The 22,908-nt window shown below is 34.3% G+C and overlaps 1 protein-coding gene and 1 pseudogene across 1 annotated transcript in view; both read left to right on the top strand.

Annotated features, from left to right (window-relative positions):
- Positions 1–22,908, top strand: part of MAP2K5 (mitogen-activated protein kinase kinase 5) — a 292,027-nt gene that overhangs the window by 62,372 nt on the left and 206,747 nt on the right. The window contains exon 8 of the mRNA XM_069097384.1: positions 1,746–1,810. Within this exon, the coding sequence (XP_068953485.1) occupies positions 1,746–1,810 (65 nt within the window). The remainder of the gene's footprint in view (positions 1–1,745; positions 1,811–22,908) is intronic.
- On the top strand, positions 8,866–9,880 carry LOC138168525 (acyl carrier protein, mitochondrial pseudogene; annotated as a pseudogene).

Raw genomic sequence — 22,908 nt, 5'->3', positions numbered from 1 at the left:
TAAAGAGATCCAGCAGAACTTTTGCTAGGAAGTTAACAATTTACTTCAAATTGCTCTACTTTTAAAATATACTATACTTGAAAGATAAGAATAGAATTTCTTTAAATTACTCCAAAATTCAGATTTGCCTTCTACCCTGTTAACCCTAACAGATGAAATTTAACTTGATGTTCCTTCCCAACACATAATCTCACATGGGTCGTATGATACATTTTTTTCTATATTCATCAATAATGTGAAGTTGGCAAACCACAGAATATCCCCCAATGGGAAAAATACTAGACACTTTCTCTTCTTTGTCTGGCTTTTTTCTCCATTGAACTAACTGCAGCAATTAGCTGATTGTAAATAGCATCAATCAGTTTGTACTACAATTAATTTGAGTGTTGAACTGGCCTCTACACATTAATCTGTCAATATGTTTTTTAGGACTGTTTGTAGAATGGCTTGGGAAGGAAGCTGTTTCTGTAACCTATATTGTACTTCTAATTATCACAGCTCTTAGAAGCTTCAACCTCTGAAATGTATAGAAGAAAAATATTTCCCTTGATAAATGAATCTCTGATTTATTCATTTGGTTGAAGTTTTGAATAGAGTAAAATATTTAAAGCATGACTATAGTGGTCTGAAAGCAAACTGGTTTTTTTTTTTCAGATGATATTGAATTTAAAACCATCCATTTTCTGCAAGGTGGTACAATTCCCTGGAAATTGATTTTTTTTTTCAGGGCTAACTGTGGCTTTTCCCTGGCTTTAGCTGTATGGGAAACAGAACTTATATTTTATTTTACTTTAGTGAATAGAGTTTGCAGTAAATTTTTAAGTGACTGGACCAAGTTTGTAGAAAATTACTGACATCAAATAGAATCTGATTGGTTTTAAACATGTAAACAATAATAGTTTATTAAAACTCTAAATTATTATTTAGTGAGCACTAAAATGAAGCACCTTTTACTCATGATGCAAATCTAGTTAATATTTGTTAGAAAAGATTGTGTGGAACCACAAGAGTTGAAAAGTCAAATGAATATTTGAATCAACAGAAATGTCTTTGGCTTGTTGGTGTTACATTTCTATAGAATTTCCCCCTTTATGCACTGTAATATCTGACAATATGTGCATTTTATAATGCATTACTTGGACATTTTCCGTCAACATACTGTGACTTCTACTTGGCATTATGCTATCATGTTATTACTAAATACTAATACTGATTCACCATTTGCAAAGTGAGCTATGGCTTTCATTTGGAAAATCACTGTGGGTTATCCAGTTAGTTTGTTGTGTGTTAACTTATTGAGTATTTTGCATGGGTTGCTTTACAAATCATTTCTAAGATGCCCATGCTATCTGTGGTTTGTATATATATCTTGTGTTTTTCTTTTCAACTTTGGCTGTGTTCATTGCTGTTTGGCTTTGGTTCTATGTAGTACTAGGGATCCTTTTCCTATCAGTATCTCTGACCTGACCCTTTTGAGCTATGTTATATCATTCCATTTTGACACCTTTTATCAAACTTTAATGAAATGACCCAGGCAAACAAATTGTCATTAAACTTTCCATCACTTTGTCCCTTGGTATCGTCTTTTATAAATTGGACAGCAAATGTTGTATTGATCTTCTCGTTCTTGCAGCTGAACTTGAAATGACCCAGACTGCTTGTTGTTTATGGCCCAGAGTGGCTTTTCCTTGACATTTCCATCCACAGCATGACACCCCTTTTGTTTTTCTTTCTTTCTTGTGGAGATGAATGAACAAGACATACGGTATCGAGACACCCTCGGTCATGGCAATGGAGGCACAGTCTACAAGTGAGTAGTCCATTTTGTTTAAACTTTCTGGATCCAATTTAACCAAAAGGTGATATTCAGGCTTTAACAAAGATGTTAAAATTACCATCAGCTCTTAGATTTTATTTTCATATTTGACTCCAGAATTCTGCAAGATAACTGTTTTCTCAGGAATGGTGGAATGGTGCATTTATATTGCCTTTTTAATATTTCTGAGGCTGAGTCTCTCCTGGGTGAACAGTGTACCTTTAACTGGCCTGAAGTTTAATGCATTTTTTCTTCACTCCTTTTTAATACCATTATTCCTTTTAAACTTGCTAGCACCCTATGCAAGTCCAGTGTTTACATCAATGCCCAGTGGAAGTAAAACCTTATAAATACCATTGCTTTGCCCTGTGTCAACACTCTGAAAGTTATTAAAAAGCCTTCTTCCTGTTGTATTTTCTTCTCTTCTCACTCTACTCCCCTGAGAGATTTTCCACACATTGATGAATATGTTAAGTTATAAAGTTCTTCCAAATTTAGGTTGCTATGCTCATACCCTGAAGGAAGGTTCATTTTAATATTTAAAAAATTGTAATAGTAAAGGAGTAGCTTTCTCGACAGGGAAGTCTTTCTTATACAGTAGTGAAAAGTTTAAACTACATAATGTAATATCTGGTACTTAATAGTCTTCAGTGGTGTATGAAAAATATTCCGCTAGGAATTAAGAAATCCATACTCTGTGAGAAAGCCCTGAGGGAGTAATAAAGCTTTTCTCCAGAGAACTATTTACCATATATACAGTAACCCTGCATCCTATTATGATCTTGTTTATACCTTAGACATTTTAACTTTGATAGTAACATATATTTCCAAAGTTGTAAAATAACCCATTTATTTTCTAATTGGTTAATAATGTCCTTAGATCCTTAAATTCTGACTAGCAGCATGAATACAGATGAAAATTGCACTGTAACTACAAAAGGGGCATGTCCTTAGATACCAAGAGGGGATATCTCCATCTTGGTCAGATCAAACCAAGTGTTTCTCTGGAGAATACAGGTCCTTAGCCTGAGTCCAGTCCTCTGAACTCTCGTGAGGGTCACAGGTCTGGACTCCAGCTGCATTTCTGTGTTCAGGGTTTGAAAGCAAAGTACTTCTATTATGGTCTTCTAGAGAAGAGGAAAATATTGATCTTTTGTGGGAAACGAAATATTTACAACTAAGTTCCTTTGGACTTATTTTTTTAATTAAAAATTTATGTTTTCAAATAGTAGAACAAAGATGCTTGGTGTTTCTGAAGAGGTCGAAGGCCACAGTTCTCTTTCTCCCTGACTGTCCTCCAGAGGTGCCTGTAGTTTTCCATAAGTGATTTTTCTTCATTTCTGTCTTTTCCCCCTTGTCATTATCTTTGACTTGAATTGTTCCCTCTCGTGCCACTAGTGGCCAAGGACACAGCTTTTCTAGGAGCTATTTCCTGTCATTCACTGTGGTATCAGAGCAACTAGGTGACACAGCGGATAGAATTCTGGGCCTGAAGTCAGGAAGACTCATCTCCCTGAGTTCAAATCTGGCCTCAGACAACAATAACTATGGTACCATTGTCCATTTGCCAGAAACCTGGGCATGATAGAAAAGAGCATATGCATTTGAGTCCCCTCTACAATATGATAATTAGAGTTTCAGTGGTCCTCTTTCCTTGTGCCCTTGTGCTAATCCAGAGCCAGAGAGCTAAAGAATAGGGAATTCTTTAAGGATGAGTTGAAGATGTGCTTGAGTACTCATATCTCGTTCCTCTGATTATTCTTTGGAACTTAGACCATAATAAGATTATTAGAAAGGTAGAGAAAAAAATAGCATAGGGAAGAAAGATGTTCATTAGTGATATGGTAGGGAATATTTCCATCAGATCTTTTGCATACTGGATGAATTTAGTGATTCTTTTACCATTTTCTAATATTTGTCTAGAAATGTGGCACTCTTTCTTTATTAAACTTCATACCATGCTTCTCCCAGCTTTAAGTTTTATTTCACCAAAAATGGTATTATTTAACTCTCAAAATATGCTTATATTTTTATTGAAGGCTGTATTATGAATTAATATATTCTAGGATGGAGACAAGGAAGTCTAAGTTCTTCAAAATTGTATGCATTAAAGGTAACATACATATTCTTTAGTATTTGATCCATCTTCTTGTGTGGAGGAAGTATACAAAATCTATGTCCTGTGAGTTTGGGGAAAATGTCTCCCCAGAGATAGTAGCCTTAGAGATCAAAGAAATGTAGCCTGCAGTGTTGTGTAATTAAAGACAGATTCTCATTCTGATTCCATCTCAGTGGGAGGTAGACACTATCTCAGTCCTCCACTCTAACCTAGATGTTCTGATGAAATTAACTAAAGACCTACTAGTCCACCTAGATGGTCTGATTAACTGCAGGCAAACACCTAACAGACATAATCTTGGGTGATACCATGGTTACTCCAAAGCTAAAGTTTCCTTTCCATCCCCAACCCCCAAATCACCTGACATCCTGTCTCTATTGTTTAACCTCCAAAATATGAAAAGTGGATGAGCAGCTTCACCTAATAGGCCTCTTTTGTCTCCTGTTCTAAAGCTGTATGAGATATATCTATAAAGCTCGGTGTGTATTTATATATTCATATATATGTTGTGTGTATCTTTTCTCTGTTCTGCAGAGTTGTTAGCCATCTGACAGTTGCCCATCAGCTGATGCTAATTAAACTTTTTATCTTCTGGCTTTACCTGTTGTTTGGGTTATTTACTTTCTTGGTCTATGAATTGGTTTTTGTATGGAAATACAGGGACATATAGAATTCTTAGAATTAAGTAGCATCGATGTGTTCATTCAATCAAGTAAGCATTTTGAATGATATAATTTAGAATTAGGAAGGGCCTTTGAGATGAAATACTTCTAACGCCTTCGTTTTGTAGTGTACTGTTTTTGCCTTATTGTAATGCCAATTCTTTTAAGCAAGACTCAGAATGCCAGTTTTTAAGAAATGAGGTATGTTAAGATGTGAAAGTTTTAAAAGTATAGGAGAAATATTGACAATGTGTTTTTCTCATTTTCAAATACTTTTCAAATACTCTGTTCTCTTCTCAGTCTCCTAGAATCCTTAGCTTTATTCAAGGTTCCTAACTCAGATGTCATACTTAACACCACACTTTTCTGTATCTCTTAGCTATTAACATTATTTGCCTTCTCAGATTATCATTCTTGTGCTTGTATATTTATATATTGTATACTCTAGTAGAGTGTAAGCACCTTCTGGACAAAGACTTCATCCATTTTGTCCTCATATTCTCAAAGTCTAGCATAATGCCATGAACAAATTAGGTCCATTATAAGTTTTTAAGTAAATTAAGTAATTAAGTAAAATATTGAGTAAAAAACCCCCAAACAAACAAAACAAAACTCTAAATACCCAGAGATAGATAGTCTATTATTTCAGTTTTCCAAGGACTGATGAGGCTCATCAGTGGTTGTCATACAGGGTGATGAATTTTTCTACCTTGATAACTTTTGAAGACCTTCTTTTGAAATTGTATAAGAGTTCTTACCTGCATCAATGAAGGGGATGTCCACTTGAACAAAATTTAAAATTCTTCAACTGTCTCATGTGGATGTAAAATTCTTGAAGATTAAAGATGGGTAAATTCATTCAAACTTAGAGCCAGTGATGATAAAAAGTCTTTAGAGGAGGGGAGCATCATTAAGTTATGATTATCACATATAGAATTCCATCCCTTCCATTCCTTATTCTATGTTATGTGACACATATGGAACATTTCATAATATCAAGAAAGATCTTATCTTTCTTATCCCCCAACATATTTAAGAATGCCAAATCAAAACAACATACCTGGTTTGAGATCACCCAAGATTTCATCCCTCACCAGTCTTTTTAAGGCCTTGAACCATCATTACCCCATCTCCTATCCTTCTTTTTTGCCCAAAATGTGCCTTGCAAATAAGGTATGGTATTTTAAGTGCAGCCATAATACTAGCCTAAGATCTTGGATAGCTATTTGGTTTATTTTAACTTTAACCTTCTGATCAAATGAACAGTCTTTTCCTTGTCCTAAAGATCATTATGTTTTAAACTAGCAAACAAGACAATATCTGAATCCAAAATTGAATACTTGTATATGGCTGGATTGTATTAAAGTACTGTATGACAGGCAGATATTTATGTTTTCAGAAAATCAATAAGCATTTGTCGAATAAAATTAATTATGTATGTTTCACTTTCTCCCTTCTCTCAGTGTTCACAATTAGAGATTTGTTTCAGAAGACAATGTATATAATATTGATTAGAATCTAGAGAATCAACCTGAGTTCATGTGATTGGATGCATCTTTCTCTCCTTTGCTCCCTTTCCCCCGGCTTCACCACTTTGCCACAACTTTACACTTAGTCATATCCATTATGGCAATGATGTATTATTGGCATTCAGCAAACATGACAGGATGTCACAGGTCACTGAACAGAAATTTTCAGACTCTGTTTCCACCTGAATTAACTATTATTGAAATAGTTTATTGAGATTGAAGTATTGATCACTTTTCATGCTAACCTTGGCTTAAGGGAAGGGGGAGAAAGGGAGTAGTGGTATTCTTGAAAGACACTAAATTTAATTTTTAAAAATCTCATTTATATAGTCTTCCCCCCTTCCTTTGTTTTATAGCCTGTATAGCTTTATTGCTTTGAGAAGGGGTATGTTGGCTTTAGTTTTTATGACATTATAATTATACTTCAGAAATTCACTTGATTACTATGGCTAACAAAATTGTTCCAGCATATTGGCTTGGCCAATATTGCTATACAAACAACTTTTCAGTCAATTGAGTCTGGTAAAAAATCAATACTTTATAGCATATTTCCAGTGAGAACTTGCTGAATCTTTGTTTTACCACCTACATTTCTTTTAAAAAAAAGATTTTTAAAGGGCAGAACTTTGTGCTAATGTTTTCTTTTAGTTAAGACCTTTTTATTAATAAAGAATTTAAAAGTTCCTGCAGAATTAGTTGTGAATGCATAAAGTTAAGCAAACTTTCACAAATATAAGCTAAGGGAGCCTTGGTCTAAATATATACTGTACATGGGAGGAAAAAAATTTAGATTTTAATTACTCATAGGTTTAATATGAGCCAACAAGGTGATTAGCAAAATAAAATTAAAAGTAAACAAAACCTTAACATGATGCAGGTAGATTAGCAAATATACAGTGGTATAGTGTCCTGATCATGGAAATTAATAGTTCCATTGTATTCAGGACTGGACAAACCACATTTATGGTATATTATCTAGTTCTGAGTATTACACTAAGATGAATCTTGACAAACTTAAATGTATGTACAGAGGAGGACAGCCATATTCATGAGGGCTCAGGAAAATGTATCTTCCTCGCTCTGATACTTACTGAGGCTCAGGAAATTGTATCCTTCCTTCTTCTCCCTCTGATACTTACTGTGCACAAGGATTTGTAATGCACACTGGTGTGGGGTAAGAGATGTTTGAGATATATTCCCTGCCCTCAAGAGCGTACATTCTAACAGTATAGATAACACATGAACCTAATAGTTAAATGAAGCAGTATGTGGTAAGTACCATTAAAATGCTAGAGAGAGCAGAGGTCACATTAGAGAATGCAATTGAGCTATGAAAAACAGTTTAAAAGAGCCGAAGTAAAGACTAGGGAAGTCATGTCAGCTGCTTTAAAATAATTGAAGAGCTGTTGTGTAAAAGGGTGTTAGAATTTATTTTTATTCTAGAAACCTGGACTAGAATCATTTTGTAGAAGTTAAAAAGACAGATACAGCCTGGAAAGATTTCATTGTACCTTGCACATAGTAGGCATGTAATAAATGGTGGTCTTACAGAATAGTCTACAGTAGGATATAATGAACTTCCCTTTACTTAGAGATGTTTAAGCAAAATCTAGATAGATGACTATACAGAAGTAATTATTTAATTCAAAATTAGCTTGGATGACCTCTAAGGTTCCTTTTAAGTCTAAAATTCTGTGATTTTATTTCTTTTTAAAATTTTTTTCTTGTTTTTATGGATTATTTTATTTTAATATAATCTCTTGGATGAAAGAAGCAAAGTCAGCATAGTTCATTGTTTGGGTATCCTTTGGGTCTATTTATGTCTATAAAAAACTTAAAATTTGGTAATTGAATCCACAGATTAATTGCATTGTTACACTAGTGTATATGATGTATTTCTAGATATATAACAAACTTTACAATTTTTCTCAGCTCTGTTACAGTAATTGATATGTTAGGAAATTGTAGGCTCTTGGTTGGCACATAGAAGAGGAAAATATTTGTATACTCTGGCATCTAGGGTATTTACTTAAATTGCTTTTTTGAAAAATAATTCACTGGAAAGTCCAAAAGGCATTTACTGTATGTACCTTTCTACCACATTTCTTTTAGCTTTATCAATTGATCACTTTGGCCTGAGAGGAACCATATTTGTGTGAAATTGCTACCATATGAAATGTTTAAGGTCTAGATTGTGGGGGAATATATACATTCTGCCTCTGAATCTAAGTTGCAAGTACACTAAAATTGGTAGAGATATTAGTATTGATCTAAAATATGCATAGTATGCATGAGTATGTTGTTGTTCAGTCATTTTAAGTAGAATCTGGCTCTTCATGACCCCATTTAGAGTTTTCTTGCCAGATACTGGAGTAGTTTGCTGTTTCTTTCTCCAGCTCATTTTACAGATGAGGAACTGAATGACTTACCCAGGGTCACACAGGTAGTAAGTGTCTGATGCCAGATTTGAACTCGGGTCTTCCAGACTCGAAACCCAGTGCTCTATTCTCTGTACCACCTAGCTGCCTTAGGTGCATGAGTATATTTAACAATAATTTTTAGTGAGATATTTTCTAAACAATCACATACTAAGCTGTCTTTCCTCAAACTATATCATAGCCATTTTTATATTTTGAAGAAATTTAAAACATCATATGACTTTATTGTCAAAAGCAGAGTTCATAGTTCTTTGTTTTGTGGAATCAAATAATGAAATGAAAAATGTTCAGAAAAAATTAGAACTTGCTTTAGGGTACAATCAATATAGCATTTTAACAAGCTGAGTGTATTTGGAAAATATGTATTATGTAAGGGTCTCAAACATACTGATTCTATTATGTCTGCTTATTGTAGCAGCAAAATGTAACAATAAACTTAGTCAATAAACATAAAGCCCTGATTAAACCATAATTAAATTTTCAAAAAAGTTATCTTAAAACTAAGAAAATGTATTTTCCACTTGTCATATCAATTAAATGAAATATAATAGAACTTTATAGTAATAAAAATGTTATGTTAGATAAATTTTGAAGTTGGATATTTAGCATAGACATATAATATACTCAGCTATTATTACACATACCTTTATAAATGGACTATTGGGTCGGCGTAGCCATGGCGGCCCGTGGCCTCTCAGCCTGTGTCTGCCGCCTGCCCACAGCCTTGGCGCCGCCATCCCGGCCCTGGGTCCCCGTGCTTGCCCTGGTCCGCGCGTAGGCGGCGGGGCAGAGGAGGAGAAGGACAGTAGCGGCGGTCCCTACCCTTGCACACATGCTGGTTTCAGGGATATTACTACAGTTCAGCCGCCAATATAGTGACTTGGCCCCTCTGACACTGGAGAGCATTATGGACCGTGTGCTATGTGTCTTGAAACTGTATGATAAGATTGATCCAGAAAAGTTTTCAGTATCTTCGCATTTTATGAAAGACCTGGGCTTGGATAGTTTGGACCAAGTAGAAATTATAATGGCCATGGGAGATGAATTTGGGTTTGAAATTCCTGACACAGATGCTGAAAAGTTAATGTGTCCACAAGAGATTGTAGATTACATTGCATATAAGAAAGATGTGTACCATTAAAGTCTTTTTTTTTAAATCAAAGAACTTGGATGATCCCAGCGAGTGTCTGAATGTGAGAATACATTACGATACCGTTGCTGCTTTTGTAGGAGTACTTCTGTTGGAACTATATTTAAATTGTCTAAATATGGGTTGGCCTTTAAAAAATAAATATATAAAATAAAAAATAAATAAATGGACTATTGCCTTTGAAATTGCCCTGCAATTTTTTTTTCTCTAGATAGTTCTTGGGGTGTAGAGTATTTCACTGTCTGAGGCAAGGGATTAAATAGGATAAATGAAAGTTTTACCTGCTCTCTTCAAAACCCATATAAGCTGTTTTAATACTCTTTCTTCCCAAGTGAAAAGAGGTACTCAGAATTATAATTATTGCAGTTCTATGTCTTTGTAGCTTTATTGTCCTTTAAAAATTTCGTTGTCCTTTGACTTTTCAAAGTGTTCCAGCAACTATCATCTCACTTTATATTCATAGCACATTGTAAGGTGCATAGAACAGATGTTTGACGAATGAGGAAACTGAGGCATAGTGCCCCTGAGTGATTTACCCAAGTGCTAACAGCAAACTAGGATGAAAAACAAAGTTACTCTGCGATTGAAAGTATTAGATTGTGTCTCTTCCTATACTGGTATTAGAAACCTTATCCCTAGAGTCCCTGTTGCCAGGGGAGCTATTGGGAAAAGAACTTGGGGCATTTCAATACTCTGGAAGGCAGAGATAGAAGAGGAGCAGTTATGAAAATGGGACTAGCATATGAGAACCTAACCAGGGTGAAAATTCCTTAGCAGGGCTGACCTTTATATGTCATGGGTTCATTATTCTTCAAAGTGTCTTCCTCTACACTTATTTGGAATATTTTTCTCATATTGCCTGAAATTCTACCCTTTCTTGGAAGGTTAAATTGCTATTAGTCACCTATATATTAGTATGATTTAGTTCAATTAGACTGAGTTCCTCCTAACAGTTAACCGAAATAGACCTGTAATACTTAGGAAATAATAGTTTTGATTAGGAATGTAAATAGTTTTGCCAGAACAGGGCATTTGGGGAAGTACCATTACCTGGGTGATGTGTTAACAGTAATAGGCTTAGGGCAGCACTCAGACACAAAGTGAGAGGTATACTAGCATATTGATAAAAAACAGAGTGCTTGGAACTAGCCTTGGGACCTAACTACCATCATGGTTTCATATTGGAAAATGCATTTTAATTCCAAAGAGTTTTGCAAATTTATAGGATATAACCTTTGTGTAAGTCAGGGACAGCATGCCCTCTGACATTTCATTAGGACTTGTCTCTCTTGTTAAATATACATGATTATAGCAATTTTGATTGTCATTGTTACTGTCCTTCAATTGCATATGAACCTGCTCTCCTGTACTTTGTATAGTTAGATATTAAATTAGGTATAGTGAATAATTGTTTCTGTATTCTTGATGCAGTTTTTAAAGTGTGTGTGTGTGTGTGTGTGTGTGTGTGTGCACATATACATCTTAATTATCCAGATGTCAGAAATGTTACTTCTGGTCACTAAGCCACACAATTTTGGCTGTTCACTTGAGTATGAAGTATATCTTTTTCTTTTTATTACCATGATACTATGATGCTTTTCTTTTCATAATCTTTGCAGGTCCTGTTAGTGTTTTCTGCTTAATATATCATTATAAATGAAGCTAGTCTTTTTTTTTTTCTGTTTCCATCCTTTTTTTTAAATTTTGTTTTTAAGCATATTACAAACATTGAAAGAAGAATTGACTGTTTGGGTTCCCATAGCAGCCTCTCAGTTAACCTCAAAGGACTTTGTAAAACCACAATTACTTAATTTTTATGTCAACTTGTTAACAGAATGAAATACCATTATAAAATACCTTGCTAGTCTATAAATTAGAGTGTGCATTTTTGTTTTGGTTTGGCTCAGACCTGTGATTCCATTGGTGTAGAGTAGTGGTGTCAAACTCAAATAGAAATGGTAGCTCTAAATTGTACCTTTGTTTTGATGCTGCTAGTGTCAGGACCTCCTAGTGAAGGAGGGTCTCCCAGTGTAGACTGGGTATGTTGTAAATCAAACTGTATTCTTTGTGTACATGGAGAATATGTATAGGTGAGGCAGCATGGCAGAGTGGAGAAAACACTGGAATCTGATTCAAATGCCATGTCTGACCCTGCCTGACTGTATACCAGCCATTTAACCTCTCAGAGCCTCAGCCTCCATGTCTGCAAAATGAGAGTAATAATGAATACCTACAATATCAACCTAACAGGGTTATCATGAGGCTCAAATGAGCACATGATGTTTGTAAAAAACACTTGTAGATTTTAAAGTACTACATAAATACCAGTTATTATTATTATTAATCGTTATTATGTGAATATTTCACCACAGTGGGGGAGAATTGCATGGGTTGTTTTCCAATACCAGTATTATAATAGTGGAATTGTGTACTGCTAGAGTTCTTGTGTAAAGTCAGCAAACTATGACATGGCAGTTAAATGGATATTATTTGCATCTCTTTTTTTAGTGTTGTTGACATGGGATGATTATATTAAATTGAAAGTAATACCAAGGCCCAGTATTCTTATAAATGGTTCTCTACAAATTACTCAAGCTGTCTTAGAAAGACCTCTACTACAGTCTGCACCAGTACTTCATCATGGCAGGGAGAAGACCTTTGGTTTCAGACATCATGTGAGAGCATTCTGAGCTCCAGTGAATCTTACAAAGTTGGAAATGCTTCTAGTCCAGACCCAGTGTGGCACTCTGTTGTCTGAGGCCTAGCATAATTAGGTAGAAATAAGACTAGGTAGCATGTGTAGAGTGCTTTAAGGTCTGCAAAGCCTTTTACATATGTTGTTTTCTAGTTCTCACAACAACCTTGTGAGGCAACTGCTATTATTATTACTATTTGACACATGAAGAAAGTTGTTCAATAGATGATGAATGTTTTTTGACCGTTGCAACTCATAAAGCCATCTGCTCAGATGTGGAGTAGCAATTGTATATGTTGGTGGAACAAGGACCCACACCAGGAAAATCACAGCTCAAATATCTCTCACAAAGGCATTAGCCAGGTTGTATTTTAAATCCAGAGTGTTCAGGGTTAATTATTTATAAAATTATCCATGTTTTACTGTACTAATACATTATATACATTATAAAATACACATTATACAAATTTAAAGAGGATGAGATAAAGATAAATAATATTTTAAAAGTACTTTGATTAGGCCTTTATGCTCTTTTAAAAATGTAATTAGTAATACTTTATTTTATTTATTTATTTTTTGCTTTTTTTTTTTTTGGACGGGGGAAGGCAGGGCAATTGGGGTTAAATGACTTTCCCAAGGTCACACGGCTAGTTAAATGTTAAGTTTCTGAGGCTGGATTTGAACTCTGGTCCTGCTGACTCCAGTCCCAGTGTTCTATTCACTGTGCCTCCTACCTGCCTCTAATTAGTAATACTTTAGATAAAATCTTTTAATAATAATTTAATTCAAACAATGTGATTGAATATGTTTCATTACTTGAAAATCTTGAGCAAACACCTTGTGATATGGTGATTTAGATGTTTTGTTCTTCACACATATTATTCTGATATTTTATTTTAATGGCTGTCATTGTTGAAAATGGTATTTCATACCAACACCTAGCTCCATTTGGAGGAAGTACATCATTAGCTGTGCTTACCAAATGATAACACTCCTTTTTCAATGTCATCCACCAATAATTCAAAGGTTTTTGGTTGAACTTCAGCTAGTAAATTTCCATCTTCCCTGATTCCCACAAAGTAAATGCTAATTGTTATTTTTTTTTTATATTTTTTAACAAATGGGTTCAAACTCACTGAAATTCATTTGGAAGATTTTTAAACAGATTAGAAAGTTCTGTTTCCATTTCTTTAAATTGTACATATATGAAAGTTTTTAATAGGTGACAAACATGATTTTCAGGGGGAAGGGAAAACTGAGTTTTGAAATGTCTTGCTAACTGATTGCTTCATACTGTCATTAGCTAATATGTTAAGGTAGACTGTATATTAGGGTTAGGTTCATCATTAACAATATTATATATGAATCTATTTCATGTAATCTTGATAATTTTGACCTTTTTATCATTATCAGATCTGATTTGATCTTCATTGTTCTTAACCTCAAGATGTAGCTGAAGAATTGAAATGTCAGTTTTTCCATTTCGTTGCTCGCTTGTGTTCCCATTGCTCTTATTTTCAATTTGAGGAATCTTTTAAAGTCAGATGTCCATTTTGTAGGATTCAGTTTAGTTAACACTAGATAACAGAATCTTTAAATCCACTTAACTGGGCACACACAAACCTCAGTATGTCTCAGTATGCCAAAAACCAACAGAGTTTGGGGGGGCATTGTCAACACTTTTGTATTGTGGGGCTCCCACCCTTCACGAACATACATGACAACATGACCGAGAGAGGGCACTACTGCCAATCCGTTTGTTAATAATTAGGAAAGCTTGATTTCTTTCTTTTCTGGATAAGAAAATAAATATAAACAGAAATTCTAATATTTTCTTCCAATTCCCAGTGGAACCCCAGCATCTCTCTTTAGAGACCACTGCTTTAGGGTGTACTACAGTCACATTGGACTGTGCTGTGGAAGTCCCTCAGATTGCTTCATGGGGCCTTGTTTAAGAAAGAAGACTGTCTAGTGATTGTGTGGGGATTGGTTGTTGCTATTTAAAAGAACAAACCCCTCCTGGTTTGTTTGACCCTGGCCATGACTTGCTTATTTCACGAAATCTGTTATGCACAAAAGTGCATAAAATGAAGATAAAGTGCTCTCTCTCCAGCCTGACAAAAGCCATTCCTTTGCAGAATGGTAGCTGCAGTGAAAGTAAATAAATGAATGGACAGCAATCACAGCCTAGTTGATGAAACTGTTCAATTAAAGCACAGGCATTTACATGGTGTAATTTCCCTAAATTGCCAATGAGCCCCTTTAGACACAACCAGTGTTCAAATTGATTTCAGCATTGATTTTGGCTGAAGCTGATAAATTTCTGCTTGTTAGTTAAAGTAATTTTGCAGAAGACTTTGTACTGCAGTATTGAAGTGTTCATTTAGCTGATGGTTAAAAGAGGAGTTATTTACAGAGGCCTCTACTGTTGTTCTGAGATGGGACAATTCCCCAATCATCTTTTACTTTTAATTTTTTAGGCTTCAGTATACCAATCAATAGGTGATTGAAACTGATTAAAACTTATCCAACCAGCTGCCTATGGCAGTTTAATTAGAAACTGGTTGATTCTTAAATTAAAGTTGTCTTGTTTTCATTGTGTAGCCATCTTCCAGAAGAGCAAGGGACTAATAGCACTAAAAACTTAGTTTGGTTTTGCAATGGCATCTGCTAATTATATAGTGTGAATTTCTCAGTGGCTACTCATAAAACAATCTGAGTGGTTTCCTATCTTTACAGAGGTTAAAGGCAACAATCTGTTTATTAGAAAAGCCATCAGTTTTTTAGGCAAGAATGCAAGGTGTGCTTCACTGATAGATGTAGTATAATTTTTATGGGACAACAGTCTTTTGAGGATTGAGATCTGATTTCATAATTAAAATAAATACCTTAGCTTAAAAAGTGTCAGTTCAAAACAAAGCTGTACTTTGCTCATGCATTTTTTCCTGACAACCACCAGATTTGAAATTGTATCATATTCTAATTTTGAGGTCTTGGTTTCAATAAAAAAGAAACCCTAAGGATGGAAGAATGAGAAATCCTCTTGAGCTATTTGTTGGCTTTTCATCAACTTTCAGGGCAAAATCATAGAGGAGAGTTCATCTGTTTTACATTTATTTAGGGAAGATAAGCTTACTCATACCCAAATTATTTCATCCATTATGGGACAATTCTTTCTTTTCTCTATGGAAATGTGTTCATTTTTCAGTCACCAGGGACATATGGCATCTGGTATTGGAGAAAAGGGAATAAATGACTCACTTTGCAGAGGTACTTTTATTCTCTTGGCCCACTGGGGTACTATTGAATGTGGTAGAAAAGGTAATTTAGTAAATAGTACCCCAGTGACCTGAAAAAGTTAATGCGCTTTTGAAAAGTGAGTCATTTAATCGCTTTAAGCTATTTCTTAAAAACCAACGACTGACCACATCCAAAGATCCTTAGAAGGAACTAGAATTAGAAGATTTAGAAACAAGCAATTCACATATGGATAATGTATAATAATAGCTATTCTAAAAATAGATATTCTTAGACCTCTGATTTTACAAAGTTAGTTATCATTAGCTTAAACCAAAGACAAAGATTAAATTGAAATCAGACTATTTCAACAGAGAAATTTGCTAGCTAATTACTACTCCTTTTCTTCTTTTAATTTTTTTTTCCAGGCTTATTTGCCTGCCTACTCCATTTCTTTCTCCCATTCTCAGGCTTGTGTGTTATTTCATCCTACCTTTCTGGTTTGCCTATCACATTCTTTCAGATCCTTTGATCAAGAAATCATTCTGGCAGTAGTATGGTGACTCTCCAAGGTATTTTGAAGATTACTACAAGGATTTGCTGTGGCTACTGAGTATAGTGATTGAGGCTTGAGTGGAACTTCATCATATTAAAGAATATGGAAGTGGTAATAACCATATTAACACACATGGCACATTTGGAAATAAAAGAGGTTGAGGTGGATCTGTAAACATGGTAAATAACATGATTCCAAGGCATGGAAGAATGATGGACGGAAAAAGAATGGAAAATGTGAGATTATAACCTCTTTGCTTTGACTGAGCCTCTCCCAAAGCTAATAACTTCCCTAAGTCATACGTATAATGTTGATTTGTGAATTGATAGGTACAGGAGAAGTAATTTTGAAAGTCTTTTGATGTCTGTGTTCTAATACTGCAATTGGTTTCACATTTAAACATTTTTTAGTGTTTTGCTCCTTAACACCAAATCATTTTGCAATCAGTAATCAAGCATCTGTAATGAAATTTTAGGCAGAAGGAAGGTTGGCATAGATTGTTATTTGATCTAGTACAGTTTACATAACAGCTTCTTTTTACAACTGCTTTTTACTTTGTATTTTCTATCTTAACAGCCAGAGTCAAGTTAATGTCTTTATTATAGGAGGCAACAACTGTCAGTGTTGATTTCCTAGAAACAATTTGAATTTTTTTTTGTGGATGGACATTTTAGTGTGACAGCATACTCATTAAAATTCTAAAGCCTGAGATTAACACTAAACATAATGGTAAATCTACAAACAGACAAACAAAACATCAACAACTAAATAATTTTTTTTAATACTAAAGTTATAAGACAAATGCTTTGTTAGTTATGTTGCAGGTAGGTTACTTTTGGTTACTGAAAACATATCATTCTATGATATGACATTTAGAGAATCTGCTCATCTCTTTCAAAATGGCAAGGAAGAAGATTTTTGTTTTGGTTAATCTTAATACAGTAAAAAAAAACTCCCTTTATTTATATGTATCCAAATTAATACACATTTCTCTAACTTTAAATAGTAACCCAAATAGAATAGATGGCTACACTTGAAGTCTCTTTAAGATCATATCTTCCATGTTTTCTTTCATTTAGTTTTGTTTTCATACTCATTTTGGTCAAGGGTTGTGCCATCTTTGAAATGGGAAAACTTCAAAGTTGGAAAGATTCTCCTCTAATTATGTAAAACTGGGTACAAAATGAGAGGTTCTTTCCACTGCTTCTGTCAGTAATTGAGATTCCATACAAAGGAGGGAAAAATCATATGGGTAGATTAAAAAAAATGATGTTCTATATTTCACATTTGTTTTGATAGTTACCTATTACATTTGATTAGGAAATAGATTTGATAATTGAGTTTGACTATGACCAACTCCGATTTATATGCTGATAAGGAATAGAGGTTGTATAAACAAGATAATTTTTAACTAATTAAAAAATAATTTATAGTTAATATACTTTTCCCTCTAAAACTTTTGCCATATCTCCTCCAAATTCAAAGGTCTCTGAGTTTCACCTTACTTTTGCCCTATATTTGATAAATATCCTAGTGATCTTTGGGATCATTAGTTCTTTAACTAGTCAAATGACAGATAGCAAAGGACCTGAATAATACACAAAAAACTACAAAATTATTTCCTCTTTTCAGCACATTATCTTGTACATAGTAGGCATTCAGTAAATGTTTGTTACAGCCAATATTTGAATGTTGATTTTATGCTATAATAGTAATCTTTATTGCCATGGAAAATGAAAAACAAAAAGGAATGTTCTATAGGTTTTAGTGATTTACTTTTTAAAAGAGCTTCTTTCCTATTTGACCTGTTAAGAAATACCCATAGAGGAAAATAAACATTCTCTACCACTTACTTAGCATAGATCATTACCCACTAGTTAGCTGTTATTTCTAAGGCTACATACTAAGTATGACTTGAACCGTTTTAATGACTAGATCTTTTCTTTGGATTCAGTTTAAACCATTGGCCATCCATTTGGGAAAAATTCCCCCAAATTGGCAGAACTCTATAAATAATTCACAGACTAATTTATCTCTATTTCATAGTAATCCTGAAGTATATTCTATGGAAAATAGGGTATAAGTCAACAGCAATAGTTCTACTTGGTTTAGGAAGGGAAGGCTCTTTTGATTCACAGGCCAGGAGCAACACTGCCATATCATTACCACTTTGACAGCTCAATTCAAATTAGTCATACATGTGATCATTCATGAGATCCTTGTTTCAGGAGATGTGAAGGGAAAAGCTTTTGCCCACTCAAATCAATGTCAATTTTCCTAACAAACTGATATTTATAGACTTATATTGTTTTGTCATCTTTACTGAAATCAAGCATGTTTACAGCCAGGTCAGGGACAAGTTGACCTAGGGGAAAAAGAAGAAAATAAGCTAGTAACAAGTGACTCTTATAGTCATTTGAAGAAGCACATGACACTCCCTGTTATAAATTATTTCTGTTCATAATATAAAAGGGTTTAATTAGAATATGTTAAAATATTAATATGCAGAATAGTGCTATGAAAATATGATGCCTATGTTAATTGTATGAAAGTGGTATAACCGTTATCAGAAAATGTATGTTCACCTCTAGGTTATTTATTTTGTGAATAGGAGTCAGCTGGGCCAATTTGTATTTTGTTTTGTTTTCCCTGAGTTTGCAATTCTTGGCATAACTAATTTCAGTAAACAACCTGAAAATGCAGATGAATTGAGTTTTATATATAATTCAGATTTGTTCCAGGGTCTAGTCTAGGTGTTTGGATATTATCACAGATTGTTTCTTTCTTATGTCTTGTACAGATGTAGGACTTTCACCATTCCTATTTCAAATCTTGCTGCTCCTATTAAAAAAAAATTCTTTTTTGTAATTTTGACCTTGCCAAACACCCACAAACATGAACATTTTCTTATATAAAGAACAACAACAAAAATAAAAGGATTGTGTGTAAAAACATGAATCTCTTATATACAGGTTAGATTTTGTGACATACATAGTAAATTCAGTGTAATTTCAGAACTGTCCTGCTTGTCTGTGTCTCCCTCTGAACTGCTTTCTATTTGCTTCTATGCATTTTAAATGCTTCAATAACATTCTTTTGTGCAATTGTTATTGATTGGAATTTATATCCAATATTTGCATCTAATCAGAATCAATATTTGGGAATTAAATTCAGACTTGATTGTATAGGTCCTATTAGTAAAATTTGTAATAAGTTTAACTTCCCTATTCTTATGGACTGAAGTTCAGCCACAACAATTCTAAGCTATGAACTTTGCTGATCATCATTTCCAGAGGATGTTAGACCACTTTGATAGTTTGTTTTCCTTGTTGCCCTGTATTATAGAAATCTGCTCTCTGAATCAAGCCAAGCATAGCCCAACTTCCATCTCTGGGTCAGAGCAATCACAGTCCAGAATGTAATTTGTATCATTGGACTATTTTTGTATCCTATATAACCTTCTTTCAACTTTCAATCCTATATAACCAACTTTCAAAAAGAGCTGCTCTGACTGCCAGATGCATCCTTGACTACTGAGCAGTCTTGGATCCCATTTATTGACTATTGTTAGCTTAGCTTAGAACTTTGTACCTCACTTCCTTCTTATTGCAGATTTTATTGAATGATGACTGAAATCTGAAATAACTGAGAAAACAGGTTCAAGCTTCCGAGCATATTGTTTTGTTAAGCAACACATGCCAAGTAGGGACCAGGCTTCCTCAGCTTGGCAGTGGATCCTAGATACAAAGAAAGACAAGATTTTTATGCACTAAAACAATTAACAAGATATAAACTAGGGTACAAAATTAGGCAGTCTGATTTTTAATGGAGGAAACATTAGAGGCTTTCCAAGTTGGATGAGGGAGAGTAAATAGGTGTAATTTCTGAAATCAGAAAAAGGTGTCTCACTCCCCCCAAAGTGTTTGTATTCAGTCAAAAGAATAGGGAAACAAATGATTGACCAGTATAGGGTCAATTTTCAGATAAGACAAATGAGTTGCTTGAGATGTATAATTGTGAGTAAATTCCTTGCATCAATCTTTGGATCTGATTGAGCTTCTGATCAGCATAACCTAGGTCTTTAGTTAAGGGTAGCTAAGTGGCACAGTGAATAGAACACTGGCCCTGGAGTTAGGAGGACCTGATTTCAAATTTGGCCTCAGACACTTGACACTTACTAGCTGTGTGACCTTGGGCAAGTCACTTAACCCCAATTGCTTTGCCTTCTCCCCTCAAAATATATATATATATAAAAGTCTCTAAGTAACAAGTAGAAATGGTCCAGCTTTACAACCTCACAGGACTAGGTTCAAACAATGCAACAAAATTTTCTCACAATTCCTGGCCTGAATAAAATTTTCTCCTAAGACAGAATTTAGATAGAAAAGGAATAGAGTTGAGTACAAAGAGAACTAAGTTCCAGAATTGCGTCACAAGATGGAGTTAGTGTGGTTCACTGAAGTCCCACAGTTTCCTTAATTCCCCCTTTTGGTTCATGGTGGAAAGATCAACCCACTTTCCTCATGAATTATTTATCTATAAACCAAATCTATAAGGTTTTTCATGTATTCATAATTAAGTCAAGCTACATATCAGACTGCTTAGCTCATAATGGACTAATTATGAGAGGGTGAGTGTATATGTCCCCAAGGTAACCAAGAAAACTCAGTGTGAGTGAAAACCATGAAACAAAAGATCAAAGCAGTGCAGTGATGACCATCATTATTAAATAGCATCAAGTCTCCTTATATGCTAGTAACCCACTCTCAGTGCACACTGAATTATTTGATTTTGTCCTGAGTTCCAGATGTTCCATGTAGCCCTCTGGTTCTTGGAGATATATTCTCTTGAATATTCTAGAAAAGATCTCATTCTCAGGGCAGCTCTGAAAAGGGCTCTGCTTCTCTGGTTCCAAATCACTTACAGTAATTCCTAGATAATTCTGCTAAAACATGCCAGTAAAAAGAAAGTTCAGTTTTAGTACAGTCTCTTAAATTTGGTTCTCTAAACTTGACACTTCAGAGAATATAAGTTTTTATATACTACTTCCTTTTTTTTTTATCTTTACCTAAAGCCCACACCTGATAAAAGAATCTAAAAAAAAAAAATATGAGGTTCTGACTTGTAAAATGAATCCTTGTCTCTTAAAATTATTAGATAAATAATTCAAAATGGAAAAATAATTTTACTTTCTTTTTAATCATCAATACAGTTTTATATGTAAAATCCTCAATCCAATTTTGAGAACTTATTACAAAAACAAAACCAAAGCCTGAATTTCCATACTAAGTATATTTGGAAGTCAACCACATGTACATGTGTATAAATCCTAGAGAAAATAGTCTAATTATGTTTTTCTTTCAAATTTTACTATTTCATTTAGTTAGAAAACTTTTGCATCATTATATCTTTGTATTATTACTTTGTCTAGTTCCCCTTTTAGGAGATTATCATCCCTATTTTATAATTTGACCACAAATACAGATTAAAATTGTAACATTTTTCATACTTGTATTCTTTTATAATAAATCAAGAGATATTCCAGGATCAATCTGTTAATTAATAGATTTAGTATTGTACCTACAAAACTTCTCTTCCTCATCTGCCTTAATATTAGAAATTTGCTGGGGCAGCTAGGTGGCACAGTGAATAGAGCACTGGCCCTGGAGTCAGGAGGACCTGAGTTCAAATCCGGCCTCAGACGCTTAACAGTTATTAGCTGTGTTACATTGGGCAAGTCACTTAACCCCAATTGCCCTGCCTTCCCCCCTCCAAAAAGAAAAAAAAAAAGAAATTTGCTGTAAGAGAAAAAGAAGAGACATAGTTATAACAATGTCAAGACTTGTCCCCTCAAGAGCACAGACTGACCAGACATAGACCATAAGGGAAAAACTTCCTTAACTGTTTGATTCCAGACATGAGTTGTATCTGACAGCCAATCATGTAGTAAAGCTCCATGTTCACAGGCTATTATACTAGGCTCACAATTAACCAGGTAGTGAATTTCCTGTTCAGAAAGGAAATAGTGCAATAGGGAACCTGAGTCAAGAAGATTCTACCTTAGGTCACCCAAAGGTTGCGTCACCCTCAACTTTTCCCAATGACAGACATTACCTATAGCAGTTCCCAGACTGCAGCAGATGCCATTTTTTAGTATTGGCTTCTTGACAGTTCAGACAACCATCCCTGTAATCAAAACTCAAAACTGTAGTCCCAAGAGTTTTTTTTTACCTCAAATAGTAAAATTTCACTAACCATAGCCTTAGGGCTTGCATATTAATTTTCTCATGTTTTCCTAACAGTTACATTTCATTTAGTTTTTACTTATAAATTAAAATTAACCACATTCTGAGGTTTCAGATATACAGCAAATACCTGATAGTTGACTCATTTTAATATATTAAAGTTACATCTTTATCAGTTCCAGGTTCTCAAATTTCAGTACTTTAGATTTGCAACATCTGATTAGTTGGATTGACAAGATCTTAGGCCCTGCCTGAATATAAAATCTCAAGGAACCTCTTAAAACGTCTGTGTGACTTTTCCTTAAACAGTAAATTATTATTATTATTTTTTAAACAAAATATACCCCATTAAACATTTAACAGTTTTCAAATATCTATTTTAATCACATTCTTTTTATACCTAATTTGTAATCCAACAGCATCCAGATTAAAAAGAAAGTCATTTGCCTAACAGCATTTCT

This window comes from Petaurus breviceps, unplaced genomic scaffold (genome assembly GCF_028583685.1).
Source record: "Petaurus breviceps papuanus isolate PSGF00001 unplaced genomic scaffold, PetGlider_PUasm1.0 37, whole genome shotgun sequence".
Taxonomy (NCBI): domain Eukaryota; kingdom Metazoa; phylum Chordata; class Mammalia; order Diprotodontia; family Petauridae; genus Petaurus; species Petaurus breviceps.
This window is presented reverse-complemented; position numbering and strand designations above follow the sequence as displayed.